This window comes from Mastomys coucha, unplaced genomic scaffold (genome assembly GCF_008632895.1).
Source record: "Mastomys coucha isolate ucsf_1 unplaced genomic scaffold, UCSF_Mcou_1 pScaffold23, whole genome shotgun sequence".
In the NCBI taxonomy this organism is placed as follows: domain Eukaryota; kingdom Metazoa; phylum Chordata; class Mammalia; order Rodentia; family Muridae; genus Mastomys; species Mastomys coucha.
Window position 1 is genome coordinate 102,554,458 of NW_022196906.1, and position 10,888 is coordinate 102,565,345.

General features: G+C 54.3%; 1 protein-coding gene across 4 annotated transcripts in view; it reads left to right on the plus strand.

Annotated features, from left to right (window-relative positions):
* The first annotated feature begins 1,044 nt into the window (after window positions 1–1,044).
* Window positions 1,045–10,888, plus strand: part of Slc26a6 (solute carrier family 26 member 6) — an 11,713-nt gene continuing 1,869 nt past the window's right edge. Inside the window, exons 1-19 of one of the 4 annotated variants that reach the window (XM_031344912.1) lie at window positions 1,045–2,732; window positions 2,820–2,985; window positions 3,067–3,206; window positions 3,377–3,487; window positions 3,773–3,921; window positions 4,043–4,207; window positions 4,294–4,446; window positions 4,781–4,863; window positions 4,940–5,087; window positions 5,312–5,425; window positions 5,547–5,624; window positions 5,896–5,991; window positions 6,073–6,179; window positions 6,356–6,425; window positions 8,169–8,261; window positions 8,359–8,466; window positions 9,070–9,162; window positions 9,845–10,021; window positions 10,190–10,244. In XM_031344912.1, coding sequence (XP_031200772.1) covers window positions 2,867–2,985; window positions 3,067–3,206; window positions 3,377–3,487; window positions 3,773–3,921; window positions 4,043–4,207; window positions 4,294–4,446; window positions 4,781–4,863; window positions 4,940–5,087; window positions 5,312–5,425; window positions 5,547–5,624; window positions 5,896–5,991; window positions 6,073–6,179; window positions 6,356–6,425; window positions 8,169–8,261; window positions 8,359–8,466; window positions 9,070–9,162; window positions 9,845–10,021; window positions 10,190–10,244 — 2,059 coding nt within the window. In that variant the 5' untranslated portion in view covers window positions 1,045–2,732; window positions 2,820–2,866. Of the gene's footprint in view, window positions 2,733–2,752; window positions 2,986–3,066; window positions 3,207–3,376; window positions 3,488–3,772; window positions 3,922–4,042; window positions 4,208–4,293; window positions 4,447–4,780; window positions 4,864–4,939; window positions 5,088–5,311; window positions 5,426–5,546; window positions 5,625–5,895; window positions 5,992–6,072; window positions 6,180–6,355; window positions 6,426–8,168; window positions 8,262–8,358; window positions 8,467–9,069; window positions 9,163–9,844; window positions 10,022–10,189; window positions 10,245–10,888 lie in introns of those variants that run through there. The other 3 variants (XM_031344910.1, XM_031344911.1, XM_031344909.1) reach the window with 3 other exon arrangements.

Genomic DNA, 10,888 nt, shown 5'->3' on the forward strand with positions numbered 1-10,888 from the left:
TTGTGAATGATTCACCCAGAGTGACCTTTGTAGGAATCTGAGCTCTCCTCCCTCCAAAATATCCAGTTATTTTTAGCCCATTTCATGAGAGATTTGGACCAGGTTCCCATTTCTTTCTGAAATATGGCCTCTCACCTTGTGACCAGAGCCTGACGTCGCAGAGCAGAAGAGCTGGGCCATGAGAAACCACTTTCCTGGTCTAGGCAGTCACATGAGGGTTTCCTTAATATCCAGAGCCTGACATTTGTGGCCCTGCCCATTTCTCAAACCAAACCTAGGAGTTGCCACAGCAGTTCCTGCCTTACCCACCCACACTCTGACCCTTACCAGTCTTTTCTCACTTGGATCGGGCCAGAAGCCTGACCACACCCAGAGGGCCCTTCTGAGATAACTGGGTTGAGCTTCCAGAACCAGAAGGGATCTCGAATGCTCCATTTCCAATCTGGGTAGCCAAGTGGTGGCAAACACCTTTGATCTCTTCTTTAATCCCAGCACTCACTCGGCAGAGGCAGGTGGATCTCTGTAGACCAGCCTGGTCTATAGAGAGTTCCAGGACAGCCAAGGCTAAATGGAGAAAACTTGTCTGGGAAAAAAAAAATGGAGGTGGGGTGGGGTTGGCCTAGAGGACCACTATGCCAGGTCTCAGAGGGAAAATCTGAGGGTGATACTCACAGCTTGGTGGTCCCTGAGAGACCCTACGGACCTAAATCTCCCACAGTTGATGCTGGGGCCCCTGGTTACTTACAAACCTAGCCATCCAGATCATTCAAGAATGTCTCCTCTGCATAAAGTGGGGACCTTCTACAAAGCATACAATAAGGTCCAGCCATTTAGGGGCACAGAGGCATAACATTGGCCAAGCGTTCCAGTCCTCCAATCCCAGCAGAATGCTCCAGTCCCCAGCAGAAGGCTAACAAGAATTGCAGGCAGGGACAGAAGCTAGGCCGACGGGAAGCAAAGGGTTAAAATTTTATTCTCCAGCCTCGCCCCGCCCGGAGAGTATGACTTAGGTTCCACCCCCAGAATTCTGTATGCAAATTCTGATCCTGCACATCCTAGCGGTGGAGCTTGATTCCGGCCTCGTTCTCGGCCTGACGCCACCTTCTAGCCGGTAGTGGCCTCCTGGGGGAGCTGTCTGAAAAGCGGCACGCGAGCTACCCTCTGAGGGCCATGGGACTGCCCGATGGGTCCGGTGAGTTGCAGGGCGCCGCCCAAATTCCGCGTGTCCGCGAAGCACTAGTAGGTTCTGTGACTCCCGGCCGGGGTCAATTCAGGAAGGAAACAGCCAAATCCCCATAGGTATTTCCTGCCTGCGGAGCCTTAGTTTACCGCCTTGCCGATTTTCCGCAGGAAGTTATTCATCAACAGCGAGGGATGGGGGCGGGATCCGGCGCGACCCCAGCTCTTGAGGGTTGTACTGAACGTCTCTGGAGTACTAATAAGGGCGCTGCAGGGAAGTTGCTGCCTGCCAAGGAGCCCTGGCACGGGAGGTGTGCCAGCTGGGCGCGTTGGGACTGGGAGAGTAACCGCTGCAAGACAGACAGGCTCTAGCCAGGCGGTGGACCTGCCGCGGCCTGAGTCGGCGGGTACTGTGCACTCTTGTCGCTGCCGGCCCTTGAGTCCTTCCAAAGGGAGGTGCCAAGCATCAAGGCTCCGCCCCCCAAGGCGCGTGCCGCCTGGTAAGGGGAGGGAGCCCTTTAAGAAGACTTGTGAGATCTTGAAGGAGGGGAGAGGGGCCTCAGATCTCCTGGAGCCGGCGGTGCAGAGATTCTCTGAAGATCTTCCTTGCGTCTGCACTGCTCCCTCCTCCAATTGGACACCCAGGTTAGAGGGTCTTCCCAGGTGAGTTCCTACCCCTCTGGTGGAATTCTCTCCCCTGGCTATAGCCTCTCCTAGGTCAGAATTCACAGATGAAATCTTTCCTAAAAGGCTAGTCCCTCCCTCCAACCCACTCCAAATTTGCTCCCCCTGAAATATATTCATAGAGGAGAGCTGCATTCCATATGGAGGCTACCCCCCCCCCCCCATATCAGAGTTTCTTCTGAGAGAACTCTCCAGATCCTATTCTCTGGTAAAGTCTTTCTCCCACTTCGGAGAGAAGTGCCTCCAGCCCTGGTGATTGAGAGGAGAGATTCCCCCCCCCACCCCAGGTCAGAACTTGCCTGGCTGGAGAAGGCTTTCAGGGCAGAGTTCCCTCCAGATTGGATTAGCTTCCAAAAACTCCAGTTTGCAGGTGAAGTCTCCCTCTGAGCCTGTCTCTGAAGGTGAGAGCTTCGACCCTGGAGTCTTTGCTGGGTCCTTTCCTGAAACTGGAGGGCAGTATTGCTTACAGACCTCTCTGGTTTGCTAGGTCTTATCTATGAACTTGCTCTCAGCCAACAAGGTTGGGCTCCTGGTAGAAAAGCTGGAAAGGGGACTGGACAGGAATTGACTCAGGGGAGGAAGCCAAGGGCCTGAGAGGTAGGGGCTAAGAAGCGCAGTCAGCTTGGACCTAGACCCAGACCTGAACTTGGACTTGAAGTGGTACTCTGGTACTCGGGGCTGGGCAGCCACACCTGAGCTGAATGTGTGGGCCATGCTCATCCCTCTCTCCCTTCCGGAGAGACTTTGGCCCAGAAAGAGTCTTCCAGCAGCCAAAGTTCAGATACTGCCTCTGTCTGGGTGTGAGCACGGGGCCCTCAGAGAGCAGCAGGGTTGGATCTACCCTTGATCTTTGAGCCCAGAAAACTCAGGTATGTGGCTCTGTGGTCCCAGGTAGAAGTATAGAAAAGGTCAGACCAAGGAAATCCATTGTATGTCTGTGGTCTTCACCTCTCCAGACCAAGGGACGCAGCAGACGCAGGCACTCCTGTCTGCAGCCCAAGAAATGGAGCTGCAGAGGAGAGACTACCATGTAGAAAGGCCATTGCTGAACCAGGAGCAGCTAGAGGATCTGGGGCACTGGGGCCCAGTGTCGAAGACCCACCCGTGGCGAACTTGGTTTCGGTAATGATGAGGGAAGAGATTCCGGGGGGTTCTTTCAAGGCCCAGACAGTCCACCCTGTAACAGACTCTTCTCGGTCCTAGATGCTCCCGTGCTCGGGCCCATTCTCTTCTGCTCCAGCATATCCCAGTCCTGGGCTGGTTACCCCGATATCCTGTGCGTGAATGGCTCCTGGGTGATCTGTTATCTGGCCTGAGTGTGGCCATCATGCAGCTTCCTCAGGGTGAGCTACCCTCCAACCGCGTGGGTTGCAAGCTCTGTGGTCTGTGAAATCCCAAACCGGGAGCCGTGACCTCTGCTCTTGGAGCTATGCCTCCTGAGCCCAGGGCTTGGATTCCCTACCCTTTTGAGACCCTGTTCTTCAAGTCTGAATTGCTACTGTTTTACCTTCAGGCTTGGCCTATGCCCTCCTGGCGGGATTGCCTCCTATGTTTGGCCTGTACAGTTCTTTCTACCCCGTCTTCATCTACTTCCTGTTTGGTACCTCTAGACACATCTCTGTGGGTAAGTGGAGTCAGGCCACCCTTTCATAGAGGGAGGGGCGGGCTGGGCAGGGCAGGGCAGGGCAGGGCAGGGCTGAGTGGCTTGGGGAAGAGGATAGTGTAGGTGCTAGATCATTAAGACTATGAGTCGTCCCAAGCAGTACTAGGACACTGTAGGGATTCTTAGGATCAGACTATCTCAAAGCCCTGGCTTCAAGGTGAATGATATAGTCCGTGGGGCTTGGAAGTTCTTAGAGACCTGCCCAGCCCACCCACCATCCAGGCTTTCCCTGTCCTTCCCCCAAAGGGACCTTTGCTGTAATGTCTGTGATGGTGGGCGGTGTGACAGAATCTCTGACAGCAGATGAGGCCTTCGTGCAAGGCTTGAATGCCACAGTCGATGATGCCCGTGTGCAGATAGCCTACACACTCAGCTTCCTGGTTGGCCTCTTCCAGGTACGAAACAGCCATCCCCTTAGCGTCTGACATACACTGTGACCCTCTGATCCCCGACCTGCCCTTAGCTAGCTGTACCTGGGACTTCCTCCTCCCCTGACTTTCCCTGGCCACCCAACAGGTGGGGCTGGGCCTGGTACACTTCGGTTTTGTGGTCACCTACCTGTCAGAGCCTCTGGTCCGCAGCTATACCACCGCTGCATCTGTGCAAGTCCTCGTCTCTCAACTCAAGTACGTGTTTGGCATCAAACTCAAGAGTCACTCGGGGCCACTGTCCGTTATCTATGTGAGTGAGGGTGGGGGCAAGGGTGGGTAGGCATGCTGTGCCCTGGGACCTTGAACTCTGGCTTTAACAGTACCACTTCTCCTCAGACAGTGCTGGAGGTCTGTGCCCAGCTGCCTAAGACTGTGCCCGGCACCGTGGTCACAGCAATCGTGGCGGGAGTGGTGTTGGTGCTGGTGAAGCTGCTGAATGAGAAGCTGCAGCGCCGTCTGCCCCTGCCCATCCCTGGGGAACTGCTCACGGTTCGGATGCCAGGGGATGGTGGACAGGGGAGAGGGCAAGTGAGGGTAGACCTGGCCAGTATACCACCTCAAGGTATTTGAGGGCTACTGCGAGGGTGTTGGAGAAACCTGCAGGAGAAAGCCCTCTATTGGCTTTTTACCATACTTGACCATATATATCCCCTTCCTTAAATGGTAATGTTTCTCTCTCACCTTATTTACACCTTCCCATTCCTCAGAAAAAGATTCTGTCATGTCCCGTTTCTCCCCCCACCCCCCGTTGACCCCTAGATGGTTCACTTTCTTCCATTATACCGCCAATACCTCCTCCCCTAACTCTGCCCTGTCCGCACAGCTCATTGGGGCCACTGGTATATCCTATGGTGTGAAGCTGAATGACAGATTCAAGGTCGACGTGGTGGGCAACATCACCACAGGGTAAGCTCTGGTCCTGTCAGGGAGGTGGGGTAGCTAGAGTCAGGCCATCCTCTGACCTCCCAGGTGTTCCTCCCAGGCTGATACCTCCGGTGGCACCCAAGACAGAGCTGTTTGCAACGCTTGTGGGAAACGCCTTTGCCATCGCTGTGGTGGGCTTCGCCATTGCCATCTCACTGGGGAAGATCTTTGCCCTGAGGCATGGCTACCGTGTGGACAGTAACCAGGTCTGTGCTGTGGGTCTTTGTAGGGGTCTTGTACCTGCAGATGTGTGTGGGCCCAGACAGTGAGTGAGGTAGACTAAAGATAAGGCTGGACTTGTGACTCGGTGTGGGAGAACAGGATGCTGGGCCAAATGTTGGAAGCCATTGACTGGGAGTGGGGGTTGGGAGTGTATCAGCCCAGGCATCTCTAGCACACAGGCATCTTCTCACACAGCTCCCCCCAACAGGAGCTGGTTGCCCTCGGCCTCAGTAACCTCATCGGAGGCTTCTTCCAGTGCTTCCCCGTGAGCTGCTCCATGTCGCGGAGCTTGGTACAGGAGAGCACAGGAGGCAACACGCAGGTAGGCCTCAGGTGTGAACATGCGCATGTAGGTATATGTCCATTTGGACATGCATGCTGCTCTGCCAAGGATGCTCCCACCCCGGGCTCGCCTTCACCCTCTGCTTGTCCCTACCCCGCAGGTTGCCGGAGCCGTGTCTTCCCTTTTCATCCTTCTTATTATCCTCAAACTTGGGGAGCTCTTCCGAGACCTGCCCAAGGTGAGCGAGCCTCCACCCCTCCCAGCCAGGCTTCATGGCCTTAGCTAGGCCAGGCCCAGATTAGTCAGTCTAGTCCCGTGTGAGGGGCTCGGAGATACAAGGTTAAGTTCTTGGGGATAAAATCGGGAACTAGAGGTCAAAGGTTCTAATCAGTGCCAAGGGGATAAGGTTGGTGTGCTGGTAGTTGTAGGCTGAGCTCTGCCCGAGCTCTGGCCAGTCTGGATGGGTCATGTCTGGGTGGCGAACCCTGATGATGTTCCTCCTGTCCCAGGCCGTCCTGGCAGCTGTCATTATTGTGAACCTAAAGGGCATGATGAAGCAGTTCTCTGACATCTGCTCTCTTTGGAAGGCAAATCGAGTGGACCTGGTGAGAAGCTTGGGAGCCCAGGATCGGGCTTGGGCCCTTTAGTGCCTTTGGGCCCTTTGACCCCTGCCCTTTTCTTATCAGCTAATCTGGCTGGTGACCTTTGTGGCCACGATCCTGCTGAACCTGGACATTGGCCTGGCAGTATCCATAGTATTCTCCCTGCTGCTTGTGGTGGTCCGAATGCAGCTGTGAGTCAACCATTTTTGGTACCCCCCAATTCCAGCTTGGTGAGGGAGTAAGTGTCACACTGGCTCTTCACACCCACAGCTTTCCTTGCCTCTCTGGGGACACCCCAGGTTCCCTCATTGTCCTCTCATGGTCTTTTCTTTGCCGCTTTTTTTTCCTCCCCTAACTCTCTCCTCAGGCCCCATTACTCCGTCCTGGGGCAGGTGCCAGATACGGATATTTATAGAGACGTGGCAGAATACTCAGGGGTGAGTGGCAGGGGCTAAGTGGGGGTAGGGTGGGGCTTTTCAGTTCCCTTCCACATGGACAAGAATACTGGGAGAGGGACAGGGAAAATGGCTCAGTGGATTAACTGTTTGCTGAACAAACATGAACACTTGAGTTTGGATCCTCAGCGCCCATATCAAATGCCAGGCATGGCAGCACGCATGTCTGTAACCCTAGTGCTCGGTGGCAATGACAAGATCATTCCTGGGGCCCACTGGGCAGCTAGTGTAGCCAATTGATAAGCTCTATGGTCAGGAAGAGAGACCCTGTCTCAAAAGCAGGGGAGCCATGGAGGAAGACACCCAGTGTCACCTACTGACCTCCATATGCAAGGTCCACACCTACACACAGAGATGCGTACACATACACACACACACACATACATGCACGCACACACACACGCACGCATGCACATGCACGTGCGCGCACACATACACACGCATGCATGCACACACACATGCATGCACACACACGCACACACATGCACGCACACACACGCACACACGCATGCATGCACACACACATGCATGCACACACACGCACACACACGCACACATGCACACACACATGCATGTATGCACACACACACGCACCGCACACACATGCACGCACACACACGTACGCACGCACACACACGCACGCATGCATACACACACACACGCACACACACGCATGCATGCGCACACACACGCATGCATGCACACATACTCATGCATACACACGCATGCACACACGCACGTGTGCACGCACACGCACGCACGCATGCACACACGCATGCACGCACACACATGCACGCACACACACACACACACGCATGCACACACGCATACACACACGCATGCATGCGCGCGCACACACACACACACACACACACTCTCTCTCTCTCTCCAAGAGTAGAGAGACAATACATGAGACTAAAAGTACTTTGCCTTTGGATCTTAGAATTTGAAGTGAAGAGTCTGCGTCTGTGACCCCATTCAGGGCCTAAGTGAACGGGATCGGTCTTAGAGCCAGAAGCGCAAACCCTCCCCTGGGTCAAGAGCCTGGAAAGGACAGGGAGGGGGCCCAGGATGTAGGGGAGCTTTCTTGGTCTGTTCAGTGGGAATGCAGAGTTCCCAATTGCCAGTTTATATTCTAAAGAGCCTCACGTCCTATTGTGGGAACAACGGTTGTGTGAGGGTTTAGAATAAAATAAGCATTTACCGTGGCCCAGAGCCTTGAAGGTTGACTGCAAGGTAATGAATAAAGAGTAGAGGTGTCTAGGTGTGGGAGAAGGCATGAGAGAGCAGCCCAGTTCTGTGTGGCTAGGAGGTGGTCTGTGTGCTACAATCTCAAATGCCCAGGAAAGCCCTGGCCTGCTGCTGGGAAGAGGCAAGAGCTGGGAAAGGTGTGAGTGAACTTAGAGAGTTTCCTCTGCACGCAGAAAGCATAGTGCAGGGACAGAAGACTCCGGGGTAGGGACCTGACCGTGGACGGATCTGAACCAAACCGCGAAAATGGTGAAAGACAGGAAGTCAAGACAGGAAGTCAGTCGGGAAGGACAGGACTTGGGTAACACGGGGAGCAAGAATGGTGTAGCCAGGCTTATGGCCCAGGCTCCTGGAAGGGTATTGGCCACAGGCTGGGGCAGAGGCTGGGTAGCATGCTTTTTCAGAGAGGAAAGCCGAGTGAGGAGGATAGAGCGGGAAGCAAGGCAAGCCACCCCAACGCCTCCTCACCTCCAGGCCAAGGAGGTCCCTGGTGTGAAAGTCTTCCGATCCTCAGCCACCATGTACTTTGCCAATGCTGAGCTCTACAGTGACTCACTGAAAGCGAAGGTGAGGCTGGGGTCCCCCTGCTTGGAGTGTGTGCGGGAGGGTCTAACCTCGTCGTTGGCCCAGAGTACCAGCCTCCACCTCCGACTTGTGTCTCTAGTGCGGTGTAGATGTTGACCGCCTCATCACCCAGAAAAAGAAACGAATCAAAAAGCAGGAGATGAAGATAAAGCGAATGAAGAAAGCCGCCAAAAAGTCCCAGAAACAGGTGGGGTCTCCTCGGCAGCTTCCTCCTGGCCCAGCCCTGCTGTGCTCCTGACTCTGCTGTGCTCCCAGCCCTGCTGTGCTCTTAGCTCGGCTGTGCTCCCAGCCCTGCTGTGCTCTTAGCTCGGCTGTGCTCTCAGCCCTGTTGTACTCCCAGCCCTGGCCCCCAGCCCTGCTGTGCTCTCAGCCCTGTTGTACTCCCAGCCCTGGCCCCCAGCCCTGCTGTGCCCCCCAGCCCTGCTGTACTCCCAGCCCTGGCCCCCAGCCCTGCTGTACTCCCAGCCCTGGCCCCTAACTGTCCCCTCATCCTTTGTCCTTGTCCCATTTTCTGACTCCTGTCATTTGTCATCACCACTCTGTCCTTCAGCACCCAGGGACCCTGTTTCAGCCTCTGGAAGAACAGGGCAAGCTCTAGCTCTCTTCCTTTGCTGTAATTAGTCCCAGCATGAAGCACGGCATGTCCCACTCACTGTTAGAACTTCTTAGGCCTGCAGCCTAGATCCTGATGTGTCTCCTTGTCCAAAGCCAGGGACAATACCAGGTCTGCCTGCCCTAATTGTCATATGGCAACTGGGGTAGCTTTCTCACCATGCCTTGTCCCTCCTAGGCTGCCTCTTCCAAGATCTCCTCAGTTTCCGTCAACGTCAACACCAACTTTGACGACGTCAAAAGCAATGACATCGAGGGCTCTGAGGCCAAGGTGAGGCTAGAAGTAGGAGTGGGGACCAGCCAAGAACTGCAGAGATAGGGGTGCCCACACGAGGAAAGCCAACACCTGCTAGTGTGGGTTTGAAGGAGTTGGACTAATGGTGGATGGGAGGGACGGGGAGAACGCTGATGCTGCGGGGAGCCCTTCATGATTGTGAGTTCTCCTCTGGCTCTTGTCTGTAGTCTCAGACTGACCTAGATATAACAAGACCCCACAGTCTATGCTCGTGGGTAGAGGAAAGAGCTTGGGAACATTGGGAAATCTAGGAGTCAAGAGTGATGCCAAGTTTAACCAAAGATTCAGGCAGGTCAGGGCGTAAGGCACACGGGTGCCTGTGGCCATCCTCTCCGGCACCTAGCCACTCTACCCTGTTTGGCTAAGGATGGGACATGACCTCCCAGCACCCTCCTTTCTTGCACCTTTATTAAGCTTTGTGCCCAGGAAGTAACAACATTTTGAGCGTTTTGAGGGTATGCTTTCTTGTGTCCCTACACGTCCCTCCAATGTTTATAGATCCACGTGTCTCTCCTATCGCCCTCTTTCCATGTCCTTATGTGTCCCATGCGTGCCTCCATCTATCTATCTGCATATTAGTATATACATTTCTGTCTGACTCTGTATGTGCCTTTGCTCTAACATCGATGGCCCTCTAACGCATCTGAATCCCCTGCAGGTGCACCAAGGGGAGGAGCTGGAGGATGTAGTTGCCAGCAATCAAGAAGACGCCAAGGCCCCAACCATGACCTCACTGAAGTCCCTGGGCCTGCCTCAGCCAGGCTTCCATAGCCTCATCCTGGACTTGAGCACCCTCTCCTTCGTGGACACTGTGTGCATTAAGAGCCTGAAGAATGTAAGGGACTATGACAGGGGAGGGCCCCTCAGGCCTTCATGCTGATCCCAGCACTTGACTGTCACCTTCTACCCACCCCACCCTGCAACAAACCAAGCCCTCTGAGCTCCCCGACTAAGCCTTGCCCAATTCCTGCCTCTCTAAGGCCAGCCTTCTTTGTTGCTGCAGATTTTCCGCGACTTCCGGGAGATTGAAGTGGAAGTGTACATCGCAGCCTGTTACAGTGCGTTGAATGGGGCCGGCAGTAATGATCCGGGCAGAGGGTGGGGCTCTTCTGGTTAAGAGGTTTATCAGACAGCATAAGGAAAACAATCTCTTTCTGAGATAGGAGGTCAGGGATGTCTCAGGAGACGGGAATCAAGAAATAGGGCTAGGGAGATGGCTCGGTGGATAAGAAGGCTTGCTGCTCGTGTATGAGGACCTGAATTCAAATCTCCAGCCCCCATGTAAAATAAGCCAGACATATCTATGCATACCTATAATGCTCGCCTTTGTTGAGTGGAGATGGTTGGTTCCCAGGAGCTACTTGGTCACCCAACAGAGCTTCAGGGTTAGTTAGGAACCTTGTCTCAAGGGAAAAGGTTGAGAGGAATAAGAAGAGAGCATCTGATATCCTGCTGTGTCTTCTGGGTGCAAGGAACACACGCACACACACACACACACCATACACACACCATACACACCATAAACACACACACACACACCATACACACACCATACACACACACACACACACACCATACACACACACACCATAAACACACACACACCATACACACACACACCATACACACCATAAACACACACACACACACACACCATACACACACACACATACACACCATACACACACACACAGCATACGCA